This window comes from Oryx dammah, unplaced genomic scaffold, assembly GCF_014754425.2.
Source record: "Oryx dammah isolate SB20612 unplaced genomic scaffold, SCBI_Odam_1.1 HiC_scaffold_23, whole genome shotgun sequence".
NCBI lineage: Eukaryota > Metazoa > Chordata > Mammalia > Artiodactyla > Bovidae > Oryx > Oryx dammah.
This window is the reverse complement of record NW_024070207.1, coordinates 60631720-60647962: the sequence shown is the minus strand read 5'-3', so window position 1 is coordinate 60647962 and position 16243 is coordinate 60631720. Positions and strand designations below refer to the sequence as shown.

General features: G+C 36.0%; 2 protein-coding genes across 2 annotated transcripts in view; both read right to left on the bottom strand.

Moving 5' to 3' along the window:
* The window catches only part of POF1B (POF1B actin binding protein), a 101443-nt gene that overhangs the window by 61584 nt on the left and 23616 nt on the right, over positions 1–16243 (bottom strand). Inside the window, exons 3-4 of the mRNA XM_040265623.1 lie at positions 6322–6396; positions 3642–3722 (exon numbers count right to left, since the gene is read on the bottom strand). Coding sequence (XP_040121557.1) covers positions 3642–3722; positions 6322–6396 — 156 coding nt within the window. The remainder of the gene's footprint in view (positions 1–3641; positions 3723–6321; positions 6397–16243) is intronic.
* Positions 15620–16240, bottom strand: LOC120882478 (olfactory receptor 4C11-like; the record flags this gene model as incomplete). Its single annotated transcript, XM_040266501.1, has 1 exon — positions 15620–16240. A coding segment is annotated over one exon (621 nt), but the record flags the coding sequence as incomplete, so codon positions are not given.

Genomic DNA, 16243 nt, shown 5'->3' with positions numbered 1-16243 from the left:
TACTCCTCTTCCATACTTCTTACTTTTTAACTGGGCTACCATGTTCCCAGTGTCTCAGACTGAAAAACTTGTCATATTTGACTTTCTTCTCTTAATCCCAAATCCAGTATCAGTTATCAAAATTTGTCAAAACTACCTTGAGTATAACTATCAGAAAAGATAAGAGATATTTAGTCAGAAGACCTAAGCAAGTCACATTTGCTTAAGCCTTTGTTTCCATACTAGTAAAATGATACTAATAATAATGTTCATTGTAATAATTCCATAAATACCACAATAAATACTTCTCTGACTCCCTCCAAACAAATATTACCTCCAGCCTCTGAACTTCAAAAAGACGTCATTTGTATTTCTCTTGTGGAATCTATCTTACACCCCACCATATACTTTATGGAGTTGTATATGGACATATCTTAGTCCCTTTCTGAGAGGAAATGTAAGTGCCTTTGGTTCAGGAACCATGTTTTATTTCCTTGTATTTTCCAATTTGAAGTCTATATAAACCTTTCCCACAGTAGGAGCTCTGCAAGTGGAAAATTAATGAAATTGATTAACATCAGTTGGATTCTATCTACTGACAGAACAAACATATTTCCCCATTTCTGAGTCATGATATATACCAGAATAGATAAATCGCTTGACTAAAATGACAAGAAATGGAAAATAAGAAAGATCAGGTACAATCAAAAATAAAAAGGCTGAACAGAATTAAAAGGAACTTATGAGACAACTGATTGATATCAGTTTAATTACAGGGAGAAGAAGTAAAGGTTAGACAAACTGGAAGGTGAAAGAGAATGAAGTTACCATTTAAGAGGCTCAGATCATTATAAATATTGTAATTAAGCAAGAATCTTCTCCTGAAGGAATTTAAAAGAACAAACAAAAAAGTATATACTTAGATAAATAAAATATATCTAGACAGGATTTTCACATTGCTCTGCAAAACCAGTTAGATTATTTTTGTATACAAAGTATGGGGATTAAAAATTTTTTATCTCTCATTAATGGAAAGAGTTAAAACTGAAATGAACATTTTTATTTAACCTGCTGCTGGATCTTCTCCCTGAGCAACTATTTACTTCTTTATAGTTGAACACAACCATAATGAGAGGCAGGCTTCATGTTACAAATATGCACTTGCATACATTCTTCGAATTTATCTGCTTTTTTGATTACGCTGTAGCTGGGGAGGATGGGGGAGGGAGATGGTACATGTGTGGGTCTCTGAATCTTAATTCACTCAGATCATCAACGGTCTTTAATTTGCAAATGTTTCTTTGTTTTTTCTTTTTTTTAATCTTTTTTAAAAATTTATTTATTATTATTATTTTTTTTTACTTTACAATATTGTATTGGTTTTACCACACATCAACATGAATCCACCACGGGTGTACAGGTGTTCCCAATCCTGAACCCCCCTCCCACTTACCCCCTCACACCATCCCTCTGGGTCATCCCAGTGCACCAGCCCCAAGCATTCTGCACCCTACATCGAACCTAGACTGGCGATTTGTTTCTTATATGATATTATACATGTTTCAATGCCATTCTCTCAAATCATCCCACCCTCTCCCTCTCCCACAGAGTCCAAAAGACTGTTCTATACATCTGTGTCTCTTTTGCTGTCTTGCATACAGGGTTATTGTTACCATCTTTCTAAATTCCATATATATGCATTAGTATACTGTATTGGTGTTTTTCTATCTAGCTTACTTCACTCTGTATAATCGGCTCCAGTTTCATCCACCTCATTAGAACTGATTCAAATGTATTCTTTTTAATAGCTGAGTAATACTCCATTGTGTATACATACCACAGCTTTCTTATCCATTTATCTGCTGATGGACATCTAGGTTTCCTTTCCTACATCTTCATTGTTCAATTTCAGTTGCAACTCTGCTGTTCTCTAACTAATGGTTTGGGGCCAGTTAAGAACTTTAGTTCCAAGAAAGTCAAGACCTTGTTTTGTTCACTGCTCTATCTCCAGGGCTTGGGACAATTGTTGGTACATACTAGGCAATTGATAAAAATTCACCAAATAACTGTCAACATCTCTGCTTCTGTCTTCTCACTTTTTTATGACCAAATGGGATAAAATATGTAAATTGCAGAGCATGGAATGTATAGCCAATAAATATTCATTCTTTAACTAAAGAACAAGAATGCGTTCAGAGTCACGTAAGAATTGCTGGCAAAGAGCGTTGGAATTCAAATGATTCAATATTTAAAACCTCTCTGTGGCTATGTCTTAGGCAAACATAACAATTCTCACATCATGAAAAAAAAAAATGCTATCTAGAACTAATTCTTTGAGAACCAGGGATATCAAGTATAATATGCATCCAAGTATGCATATTCCCCAGTTTGTTTATGAAAAGAAAATAGAGTGAGAGGGAAAAGAGGAAAGCATAAAGTGATTGGCCAATTTGTAGAAAGAAGCACAGTCTAATCTCCAAGGCCCTCCTTTCCCCACACATATTTTTCAGATTTGTTGCTTAAACACTTGATTCTGCAAAATGAGAAAGCAGATGCTTTACTGTAATCACATTCTCTCTTGATATTTACATAGATATTTGAAAACTCAAGCAAATATCCAAAACAGTCACCCCTTCCAAAGCTTGTATGCTGGTAGACTCACACAAACACACATGCACAACTAACAACCTCTCTAGCTAAAGAGACATGAGAAGATGATTTTTAAATGAATAAAGAAGAGATAGAAACAAGCAGAAGAGTAGCACATTCTCCCCTCCTAACTGGACTAGTACCAACTGTATTACCTTGATTTAACCCCTTGCTTTCTGCAGCTGAAGAAAATGATCAGTTTTATTTTGTGAGAGAATTATTTCCCACAGTAGTAGGAAAATAAAGAGAAAAGCAAAAAACTCCTACAGTATTATCTGGGTCACTCTGTTTTGAATGTGAACCTTATGCCCTTATAACCCTATAGTAGAACTTCCTGTTGCAGCTAAAGTAAGGCTGTGTGTGTCTGTGTGTGTGTTGAGCAAGGTTTATTACTGTGGGGAAAATTTTTTCCTTAATTTTCTCCTCAAAATGAGACTGAAAATAATATCCTAGTTTGTATAATATAAAGTTATATATCTTTATAGAAAATATAATAATGTAATTTTCAGAAGACCTCATTGCTAGGCACAAAAGTTCATACACCATAGAAAACAAACACATAGAGATATTTTTGAATTTTTGAATTTTTGAATTTTCATTTTCTTCTTCCTAGCAAATATCTCAATGGCAAATCTAATTAGACTAAATAATGCAACCCCCAATGCAACCGGTGATAGTTTTATATGAAGCCTGTGAACCATTTTGTCCCTTTTTACTTTGGTTCAAAGTGCACAAAAACCCCTAGTAATACAATAATATAGAATATAGAAGCAGAAAACTTTATAACCCAAGAATTTCCATGCTACTTGGAACTGTTGCATCTCTGAGGCAAATGGTTGTCTGGAACTGATGATGGATTTTTTTATAATAATAATTAGAAATTAACTTTATAACTGAAAGAAAGTCCAATAATCTGATTTTAGGAATCTAGTAACTAACTCACCCTTCTTGTTTAAGTTATCAACTTCTGAGGAATTATAGGTTGGAATAAGAGCTTGCATGATATAGTTTACCTGTTCAGGATTTTGCACTATATATCGCCTTATAGTGGTTTGAGGATATGTAGTAACTTTCACTGTTGGAGAATGGATTTCCTGTGAAGAAAAGATAAAAGCTGCATATAATCAGAGTTATTTAGTGACCTTGGAGCCATGAATAATAATAGAGAGCAATTTTCAGAGTGAAATTTTAAAAAATTGCTTACATGAATGATGACATATGAATTCATATTTTGGTTAATTTTGGTCTCAAAAACATACATGAAAGCAAATGTTTATGGGCTAAGCAACATGCTAGGTATTTCTGCTATACTTACTGCATAGTAATTCATCACACATTTCAAACTATTGATATGTTTGATGAGAGTTTTAAAATATTCTTTTCATTGTAAATGCTCCCACATGATTAGAAGAAAATATAGTTTAATATGATCTTCTGTTTGGAAAGGACATGAAAGAAGACACAAAGAAAAAACTGACTGTGTGTACTCTGAAACATTAAAATCTTCAATGTGGTGACAAGGGAGGGCCACAGATAAAGTTAAAAGGGAGACAAAACACTAGAACAAAGTAATTTGTAAGCTTTTGAAGGAAAAAGAGTTGATATCAATATAAAGAAAGTTTTTATACCTTGGTGAGAAAAAAATCTTTCACACTATTAGAAAAATGAACAGATGGTATGAAAACAGAAAAGAAAAAAGCAAATGATTAACAAACAACAAAAATAAGCTATATTCCAAGCTATAACAAACAACATTCAAACAAGCTAGGAATCAAATAATCATAACAAAAGAATACCATATTTTAACTGGAAATGTTAAAATAATAATGTTGATGAGAGTGCAGTAGAAGGTGCATTTTCCTAACAAACAGGAAATATTAAATAATCATTCTCAAGCTGAAATATGTAGCCATCAAAATAATGGTCTTGATAATACAAATTTACGTTAAAAAACTCATGGTATATAAAGTTAAGTGAGAATGAAGATATAAAACTACATATAAGGTATGACCTTAATTTTTTATTTGAACAGAAGAAAACACAGCAAAATACTGAGAGTAGCATCTCTGAGCAGGGGAGGGAATCATAAGTGAATTATATTCTTTCTTTATATGCTTTTGTATTTCCTAATTTTTCTACCATAAACATTTTTGTTATCAGAAGTAAAATAAACAGCAAACCTAATTCTAAAGTCCTTCATTATGAAAAATAACAATAAATGCAGTCTTATGACTGGGTTTGAATGTAGTAAATAGCTCTGTTGGAAAAGGCAATGGCACCCCACTCCAGTACTCTTGACTGGAAAATCCCATGGACGGAGGAGCCTGGTAGGCTGCAGTCCATGGGGTAGTGAACAGTTGGACATGACTGAGCAACTTCACTTTGACTTTTCACTTTCATGCATTGGAGAAGGAAATGGCAACTCACTCCAGTATTCTTGCCTAGAGAATCCCAGGGATGGGGAAGCCTGGTGGGCTGCCGTCTATGGGGTCGCATAGAGTCGGACATGACTGAAGAGACTTAGCAGTAGCAGCAGTAGCAGTAAACAGCTCTGTGATTTAAATGGACTTAGTTTTCTGAGCTAATCCTATCTTGGTGGTCCTGTGGGGCTAAACTTCTGACTCAACTGTGGCCTTTATTCCACTGCTATATGTTTTGTTAGGTGTGTGACCCATCCTAGTCTGTGAGTTCTTTGAGAATAGTGACTGGTTCTAATTCATCTTTGTGCAGTATTTAGTACATATTTGGCACTCAGCAAATGTTCGCTGAATAAATACATGACTCCAACTGACCTAGGTCTAAGCTAGACTGAATTGGGACATGGTAAGAAAACTTTTCCTCAATAATCTTATGTGTTCTGCATAATATCACCTTTTCCATACTGTATCCCAGACCTAGAAACCAGTTTTTGTCTATTTGTCCCTTCACTATTCAAGTTCACATCGTGATACCTCAAGCTGGGTAGGCATGTTTTTTAGAACAGTATCTTTCTCCTTCCTATCTTCCAAATCCTGAAAGCTTTATACTCCCCTCCTATATACTAACAAACTTAGGATCTTTTATAGTTTACTTATTAGAATTAACTTTTTAATATTTGGTACTCACTAGTTAAATGCATATTTGTTACTACAGTATTAATTATTATTACAGATACCTTTTGCAGATATAATATATACATTCAAAAATAATCTTAAAAAGTATGATTATTAGGTCATAAAGATTAAGAGAACTTGATCTTGTGTGTCTTTCAAATCATGCACCCTGGAGAAGGGCAAGTTCTGATCCTGTGAATTATTCTCTCTGGATGTCAAAGTACAGTAGTATCATTCACAAAGCCACACCGTCAATCAATCCAACATCTAGGTACTTTATTTCTGCTCAAATCAAGGATCCTTAAAATATACATAATCAGAGTAATATCATTGGCTAAAAATAAACTTCCCTCAAACCAAGAGCAATCAGATTGAGTAGACAATAAAGTTGAAAAATCTCAATTCACGATTTTTTTAGCACTTGTTTCACATTTCTTTAAAATAGGTTGAACAGGTTTTCATATGTAACTCTCCTTTCCAGTTTATGCTCCTGATTTTTGGTGAATGTGTAAAGCTTTATAGAAGCCTAAAGATCAATAAACATTCAAGCAGGGTTTATGCAAAAATAAAATAATCTAACATAATACATAATTTATTTTACCTGTTCAGTATTTGGGCTTATATGTAGAGTGCCTGGGACACCAGTGGATATTTTTAGAGTTGGAGAATGAAGTTCCTGTTGAGAGAAACAAAAGAGGGTTCAGAAATCATTACTGAGCAGTGTCATTTAAACGTCTTATGTTTTTAAAGTATTATTATTATTTCCTTTATTTTTACAATAACACAGTTTGCCAGAAATAAGAACTTTATTAAGTGCTTACTTAGACGATGTCCATCTTTACAAAAGCACATTACTGAATTCCTTTGTCAGTATTGCAAGTAACCTAATGACATATAATTTCTAGAATGCTTTCATAACAATACACACTTTTTGCACTTTTAGTTTGCATTCTTTTTTTTTGCTTTTTTGAGAACTCTGCTGATACATCCATCGATGTTATTATATGTCTGCAATTAACAACATTTAAAATTTATCGAAAACATTAAATGTAAAAAAATCCAAAAATCAATATAGGAAATTATCTTTGAAAACTCAACTAAGACTACTGCTTTTAGAGTATTTCAAGCTAATTTTAAATTATGCTTTGCGTGATCTGCTTCTAGTTTAATCTCAAGAGTACGTTCTGATGTTAAAAAATGATCCATAAGAGTATGATTTTTAATAATGATTAGATAAAATTGTCACTCCATCGATTATGCTGGTATTCATTATATTTTTTCCAAGTCAACAAACTGCATAACTTTATCAGTGTGCAAAGAATTGATAGCATTACTCGATTTCAACTAATTGACACAATTCCAGGATATATTTCTAAAATGATTAAAAATATTTTTTTTTTCAGATCAGGAGGTATTAAAACTTAGAATCACAGACTTACAAGGGGAAAACTGACAAACTCATACCAAAGTATAACTATATTATATATATATTGGGGCTTCCCTGGTGGCTCAGAGGTTAAAGCATCTGCCTCCAATGCAGGAGACCCGGGTTTGATCCCTGGGTCGGGAAGATCCCTCGGAGAAGGAAATGGTAACCCACTCCAGTATTTTTGCCTGGAGAATCCTATGGACGGAGAAGCCTGGTAAGCTACAGTCCATGGGATTGCAGACAGTCGGACACAACTGAGTGACTTCACTTCACTCACTATATATAAATATATATAATGTATATATAATATATATATAATGTTTAACATTCTGTTCTTTATATATATATATATATATATAAACATATGCTTTTCTTAAAACAAAACTATGTTATATATACCATGCTATTCTTAAAACAAAACGATGTATTTACTCAAAGGGCCAAACTTTCCACACACTATGGTTTTTCTTTTGGTTCAACTTGTAACATTTTCATCCCTCCTCCCTCTGTTACATCAACAGCAATACTGCAAGCTTAATGCTTCAAGGAAGCCTTTGAATATATTCCCAGATTTCCTGCTGGTAGCTAAGGATAATTGCTCAGACAAATGCTGAGAATTAAAGATTGCAGATCAAACAGGTACATGGTCTTCACTTTAGGAAAATGCTTAAAAACACAACCAAGTACAGGTGGATGTGGCACACAGATCAAACAGGAGCAGGTTCAGAAAGACAAAAAAAGGTGATTTTTAGTTATACAATAGTACATGAAAACATTCCAACATAAAAATTATACAAATAAAGTCAAAGATCTTCCCTTGACCATCCTCCTTTCATTCATATTTCTTACCCAGATGTAATTATTGTCAGGTGTATGCTTAATAAATATATATGTATAAATAATATTTACTGCTTTTATTATTCTGCAATGTAAGCCAAACCATATATCTTATAGATTAGATGTGTCTTAATTCAATATTACTCAGCCATTAAAAAGAATACATTTGAATCAGTTCTAATGAGGTGGATGAAACTGGAGCCTGTTATACAGAGTGAAGTAAGTCAGAAAGAAAAACACCAATACAGTATACTAATGCATATATATGGAATTTAGAAAGATGGTAACAATAATCCTGTATGCGAGACAGCGAAAGAGACACAGATGTATAGAACAGTCTTTTGGACTCTGTGGGAGAGGGAGAGGGTGGGACGATTTGGGGGAATGGCACTGAAATATGTATAATATCATATAAAAAACGAATTGCCAGTCCAGGTTTGATACAGGATGCTTGGGGCTGGTGTACTGGGAGGACCTGGAGGGATGGTATGGGGAGAGAGGTAGAAGGGGGGTTCAGGATGGAGAACACGTGTATGCCCGTGGTGGATTCATGATGATGTGTGGCAGAACCAATATAATATTTTTAAGTAAAAAAAAATAATAAAGATTTTAAAATCTTAAAAATTAAATATATATATATATTTATTATAGTGTTCCATAATGTTCTTTTGATAGTTTGTTTACCTATGCATCTTCTTAAAATTGTGCTATGGTGAGTATTTCTCTAGAATCCCACAAAGTGGGATTGCTAGGACACAGAGTATGTGCATTATTCATTTTAATATGTACTGTTCAAGTGATTTCCCAAAAGGCCATGCCAATTACACATCCATCAGCAGTGTAGAAATGCTCTCATGTCTGAAAGATGCTTTTATGCCAACTTTTAGTGTTTTTATGCTGGAGCTAATAATACTAGAATCATTTTGAGAATATAGTTAGTGCACACTGTCTTGTTCCTGGTTCTGTATATAGGCTAGTTTTTTTCCCCTTCCCTTTACCTTATTCAAGTCTGATGATATCAGCAAATGAAACAGAATGAAACTTGCTAGGTAAATGGGTTAGCTTTTAAGATAAAAGAGTGTACTGAGAAGTTTTATAAACTGGCTGAAATTCACCCAAGTAGGAATACACACACACAAACACACACATATATCTTACATCTTTAGGACCCGTATTGATAGTAATATAGGCAGTTACTTGATTCAGATGTCCAGATGGTACATATTCAAAAGGCAAATTGGTGTATTTGCATAAAGACTTGTCTGGTGCTGCCATAAAGAAATTATTCAGTCTTATTATATTTGGAAGACTGGTAAATTAATTTAATAAATTATGCTTTATTTAGTTGCTTTGAGCCTTTATTATTAGAACTGACCTAGGCAAATATGGCTTTCCCATACAACCCTTATGGAAACAAAGGGAAAATGGAGTAACTACGAAAAGTAAAATATTAAAGTGGTAGCTTGCTGCTGCTAAGTCACTTCAGTCATGTCCGACTCTGTGTGACCCCATAGATGGCAGCCCACCAGGCTCCCCCGTCTCTGGGATTCTCCAGGCAAGAACACTGGAGTGGGTTGCCATTTCCTTCTCCAATGCATGAAAGTGAAAAGTGAAAAGTGAAAGAGAAGTCTCTCAGTTGTGTCCGACTCTTTGCGACCCCATGGACTGCAGCCTACCAGGCTCCTCTGTCCATGGGATTTTCCAGGCAAGAGTACTGGAGTGGGGTGCCATTGCCTTCTCTGGTAGCTTAGTATGGGTCAAAGAGATTAAGACATATGGTAGTGATCAGCATGAATTTAAATTTCAGCAGTATTAAATTGTCATAAAGGGAAAAAGCCTATCTGAATATAAGGTTTATTAATTAAAGAAAGACTTGCTAAAGAAAACCCTTTCCCCTTGAAAGTCTATAGAATTAGGTAAGTATTGTGAGTAAATGTCCAAAATGAACATTGTCTTGATGATGAAAGTTATTTTCAGTGGCATCTAGCTCTACGCAGAATTGCAGCAAGTCATTCCACTAGTGGTCATTGCCTATTCTAAAGGAAGTAATCAAAAATGTTTATAAATTAATGAATGAAGATGTCAATTTTAAAGTCATCTCAGGAATAGAAATATAAATCTCTCTCTTGATAGCCTGCATTAATATTTGATTTTCAATGTCACTTATTTGTATATAGTTAACATAAATCCTTCAAGTTGGAATCATTAAATTCAATGAATAGTTACATCTTTAGTGCTTATGTCCTCTATGCCATAACCCCGTGTTCCTTAAAACAAAATAATTGAAAGCTGGGGAAGGAGTGGTGGTGATTATCACAATATTTTGAAAGAGTCCTGGACTTGGGGCTTCCCTGGTGACTCAGAGGTTAAAGCGTCTACCTCCAATGTGGGAGACCCGGGTTCGATCCCTGGGTTCGATCCCTGAGTCAGGAAAATCCCCTGGAAAAGGAAATGGCAGCCCACTCCAGTATTCTTGCCTGGAGAATCCCATGGATGGAGGAGCCTGGTAGGCTACAGGGTCCCAAAGAGTCGGACATGACTGAGCGACTTCACTTCACTTCCTGGACTTGAGAAACCCTGCTCTTCAAGTATACTTCTATTATAACACTGTACCACTAGTTAGCTGTGTGATAATGAATAACTCATGCTGTGTGTATGTGAAAGTATGGATTAGAGAATCTTTAAGCTCCTTTATATTTCTGATACTCTGTGAATATAGGAGGTCACTCTCAGTTTATTTTTCCATACAGACAAAATAACTTCAAATCCTTTAAACTTGTCTTATTTTCTTTTGATGATGATGATAATGACATCACTTATTAAGAACTTTCTATGCCAAATATGTTACATAGATCATCTTACTTAACAGTCAGAAAAACTGCCATCAGAAAGCTACTACTATCACCCCATTTAACATATGAATAAAGTGGTCATGTATAGATGTGAGAGTCAGACTATAAAGAAAGCTAAGTGTCAAAGAATTGATGCTTTTGAACTGTGGTGTTGGAGAAGACTCTTGAGAGTCCCTTGGACTGCAAGGAGATCCAACCAGTCTATCCTAAAGGAAATCAGTCCTGAATATTCATTGGAAGGACTGATGCTGAAGCTGAAACTCCAATACTTTGGCCACCTGATGTAAAAAGAACTGACTCATTTGAAAAGACCTTGATACTGGGAAAGATTGAAGGTGGGAGGAGAAGGGGACAACAGAGGATGAGATGGTTGGATGGCATCACTGACTCAATGGACTTGAGTTTGAGTAAACTCTGGAGTTGGCGGACAGGGAGGCTTGGCGTGCTACAGTCTATGAGGTCACAAAGAGCTTGACACGACTGAGCGACTGAACTGAAATGAACTGAACTGAACTGAAAATTAGACAAAGATGTTTAAGTAAGTAGCTGCAGATCATACAGCTAATACTAACGTGTTGGGATTTCAACTCAAGTAGCATGATCCTACTTAATCACTTACTCCAAAACTTATGCTCTTAATCACTATACTTTGCCACACCTATAGTCTGCATCATTATATTTTGTTTTTCAAGTTGTAAAACATAATTCTACTGTTATATTTGACTAGTTTTTATAAAAGAAGGCTAGACATTTGTCTCTTTTTATTATTTACCATCAAAGGCAACTTTTTGTTGCCTGAAAACAAGAAATGTGCCCATAACTGACCATGTGAGAGAATAGTCCTGATTAATAACCCTGTTGGCAACATTCTTTACCTTGACTTTTGTCAGAAAATAATTTTGTTTATAATTAAGTAGGTTCAGGCTTAATATGAAAGCCAAGACTGTTTTCCCCACAAAGTCTAAAGTTATTTTCTATTTTGGGAAAGTTGTAGCAGTTCTCTTCCCTTTCCTGCTCCTCCCTACCCTTTTCCTTCTCCTTCTCTTCCTCACTCCTCCCTCTTCCCCTCTTTATTCTCCTCCTCCTCTTATAAAGTACACATGGGATTACCCATTTTTGATCAGAGTGGATTAAAATCAATCTGCTTTTTTGGAGCTTTGTAGACAAGCAAAAATTAAAAGAATTCAGCAAGATCAAACCACTTTTACAGTAAATGCTAAAGGAACTTCTCTGGGCAAAAAATAAGGAAAAGCCCTACCTACAGAAAATAAACACTAAACAATGGAGAAAATGGTAATAAGATCATAGTTATCGATAATTACCTTAAATATAAATGATTAAATGCGCCAACCAAAAACACAGACCAGCAGAATGGAAGAAAAACTGTGCATGTATGCACTTCCACATACCACATCACCCTGCTTGACCGCCCAAATTGTATGTAATTATTTTATATTGTTAGGTAAATCATGTTCCCACTATGGCTTGCAATTGTAATTTATGTTTTATTTTTTATCTTGTTATTAACTGTGAAAACAGATAAACATCTTTTACTATTGTGAATATGCAACTGTTACTCATTTAATACCACTGTATCATGATTGGCCAACAGAAAAATTACAGAATTCTATAACTCCAAAACTACCATTTAATAGAAAAATCCATAATAGAAAAAACTTCTTAAAATTCATATGTATATCAGAATTATCTTGGAATTTGTTGAAAAATACAAATGCCCAGGTAATACTTTTCTTTGGCCAGAACTCCAGATATATTTCTAATGAGCAGTGATGTTTAAAAACAATTGGACTATATGAGCATCTTTTACTTTCATCTAGTTTGTTTAACTTTTTCTATTTCATAGTCAGTGCTCCCATTTCACTTAGTTTATGTTCTCTAATTTCTCCACCTATTTTTTTAATGTTATTTCTCAAACCTTTATCAACCATAGTAGAAAAGTTTTTGTATACAAATATATAAATAATATATATAATATATGTATTTTAGAAAAAGTATGAATTTTTGCCTAACTAAAAAATGTGACATTTGATTCCACTTCTTTGACTTTGTATGAAAATAGTGCTACATTCTTATTTCTAATTTTAAAATATATATAGAGGGGGCGATCCTAAGATGGCAGAGGAATAGGACGGGAAGACCACTTTCTCCCCCACAAATTCATCAAAAGAACATTTAAACGCTGAGTAAATTCCACAAAACAACTTCTGAATGATGGCAGAGGACATCAGGCACCCAGAAAAGCAACCCATTGTCTTTGAAAGGAGGTAGAAAAAATATAAAAGATAAAAAAAGAAGCAAAAGAGGTAGGGACTGAGCTCCATCCCAGGAAGGGAGTCTTAGAAAGAGAGAAGTTTCCAAACACCAGGAAACACTCACTGCCAAGTCTGTGGTGAGCCTTGGAACCACAGAGGGCAACATAACAAGGAGGAAAAATAAATAAATAATTAAAACCCACAGATTATGTGCCCAATGGTAAGTGGAGTAACAGCGCAGACAATTGCACCCATCACTAGCAAGCGGGGGCTGGGCAGGGAGGCACTGGCTGCATTGCTTAGAGTAAGGACCGGGCCTGAATGCCCCGAGGGCAATCTGAGGGAACTAACTTGGGCTAGCAAAACCAGACTGTGGGATAGCAACCATGTGAAAAGCCCTAACCTAAGACACCGCCAGTCCCACTCACAGAACAAAGGACTAAACAGAGCCAGCCTGCTGCAGACCATCCCCCTCCAGTGACAGGCAGCCAGAGCTGGAAGGGAGCAATCGCAGCCCCAGAGAGACATTATCTACCAAACTGCAAGCAGGCTTCTTTGCTAACTAAGACTTCTTGGATTCTGGACAGTCAACATCCGCCTGATGAAAGTGTGCTGGTTGTACACCCAGAAAACCGAGCTGCAGGGATGGGGCAGGTGATAAGTCGCAGCGACCACACTCACCAAACACCTCATCATCTGAGCTGCTCAGACCTGGGAAGGGCACAAAACAGGTCCAAGCGAGTCTGCGCCTCTGAGGACTACCTGTGTTTCTGAACCTGAGCGGCTTAGACCTGGGAGGTGCGTGCAGCCCAGGGCCGGCCTCGGACGGTTCCTGGCGGAGCAAGCTAGAGCCTAAGCAGTGTGGGAAGGGAGGGCACACATGCCATGAGCAGGGGCAGGTTCAGTGTGGCTGAGGCACTGAGAGCACACGCCAGTGTTGTTTGCAGAGTCCCTCCCTCCCCATAGTGCGACTGAACAAGTGAGCCTAAAAAAAGTGTCTACCACCGCCCCCTTGTGTCAGGGTGGAAATCAGACACTGAAGAGACCAACAAACAGAAGAAGCTAAAACAGAGGGAATTGCCTTGGAAGTGACAGGTCCAATAGATTAAAACCCTGTAGTTAGTACCGACTACATAGGAAGGGGCCTACAGATCTTGAGAAATATAAGCCAAACCAAGGAACTATCCAAAAATGAACTGACCCCACACTGCCCACAACACCACCAGAGAAAATCCTAGATATATATTTTACTATTTTTACTATCATTCTTTTTTTTTTCTTAACTTTTATGTCCTCTATTACTCCTCTAATTTTCTTTCCTTTTTAAAATTTATTTATTTATTTATTTTTACTTCACAATATTGTATTGGTTTTGCCATACATCAACATGAATCTGCCATGGGCATACACATGTTCCCCATCCTGAACCCCCCTCCCACCTCCCTCTCCGTACCCTCCCTCTGGGTCATCCCAGTGCACCAGCCCCAAGCATCTTGTATCCTGCTTTACTTTCTATATTGTCTTAAAACTCACTAAAACAATTCATATATGTGGTATAACTGTTTCAAAGCCTAAATACCCTCCTCTGGGTTATAATTTTTTTATTCAATTAACTCTTATCTATGAATTCCCTACCATTGACTACATGTACACATTTCTTTAAAGCTCACTTAATATATATCTTCCTTAATTTACAGCTTCTATGCTATAATCATAATAAAGTAATATTTAAACATACTATTATAATTGGTATGATTCAAGAGAAAACTTAATAGATCCCTCAAAATGGAATAATTTTAATAGCAAAATGTTTTCTTTTTTTTAATAGAAAGAATGTTAATATGAGGTAAGCCCCAACAGTCAGAACCTACCTAAGGAAAAAAACACTACAAAAGGTTGAATTTTCTCATAATGTTCTGTCACTTTTCTAGAACAATTAGGCAAATATACAAAAAAAATTTGAACTATAACCCAAGAAAAAGAAAAGAGATGTCCTAGATTAAATATTTTGTCTTTATAATATGTATGTGCTATTATTATTTGAACCTGGTGATTTATGCTGAAGTCAGTAAGAAAAACCAAGTTGAAGGTCCATGATCAGACATTTGATCACAGTATCTAAGAAACAAACTTTTTGAGGCAAAAATATATCAGGCTGTAGATAAAAGCATATAGTGTAATGTTAAACAGAGAAATCCAGAAGTCAATGCAAGGGAGGAAAACAGTAGATCAAAACCACAGCGATATTAGACAGACAAGAGAGGCAGAGACAACAGTGAATAACTAAGACCATGATGTTACATGACTGTGTGTACCTGATGCTGTCGGTTCTACAAATATTTGACTCAATACTAATTAGCATGTGTGGGCACACTGCCCATTTTACTAAAGGAAGTAATCTTCACTCTCTGAGTTAGGATTATATTAACTCCACAATAAGAGGATATTATTGTCTATGAGCTTCTTTTAGATCAATCCAAACTATGAAGAAAACTTTGAAACTTCCATTCATCTTTTGCCATTTGAGACCAACTTCTTGCTCCATAACATCCTCATGGCATTTTTCACTTCTGCATTCCTCAGTGTATAAATCAGAGGGTTGATCAAAGGTGTTCCAAGTGTGTAAAACACAGCTATCATCTTATCCATGGAGAAGGTGGTTGCAGGGCGAGTGTATATAAATATGCAAGGACCAAAGAACAAGATGACCACAGTGATGTGGGAGATGCAGGTGGAGAGGGCTTTTTTCCTCCCCTCAGCACTGTGGTTTCTCAGAGAATGCAAGATGATAGCATAAGAGAACATCAGCATAACAAAACTCACTGTACAGATGGCCCCGCTGTTGGACACCAAGAGTAGGTTGGTCATATAGGTGTCTGTACAGGCAAGTTGTAACAAAGGCTGCAAGTCACATAGATAATGATCAATCACATTGGGACCACAGAAAGGTAAACTCAGGGCAAGAAAAATCTGAGCTGAAGAATGCACACAGGATCCCACCCAGGCCACAGCCACCAACACACCACAGACTTGATAACTCATGATGGTCGTGTAGTGCAGGGGCTTACAGATGGCCACATAGCGATCAACAGCCATGAGGACAAGGATGAAGATCTCCAGGCAGCCAAAGAA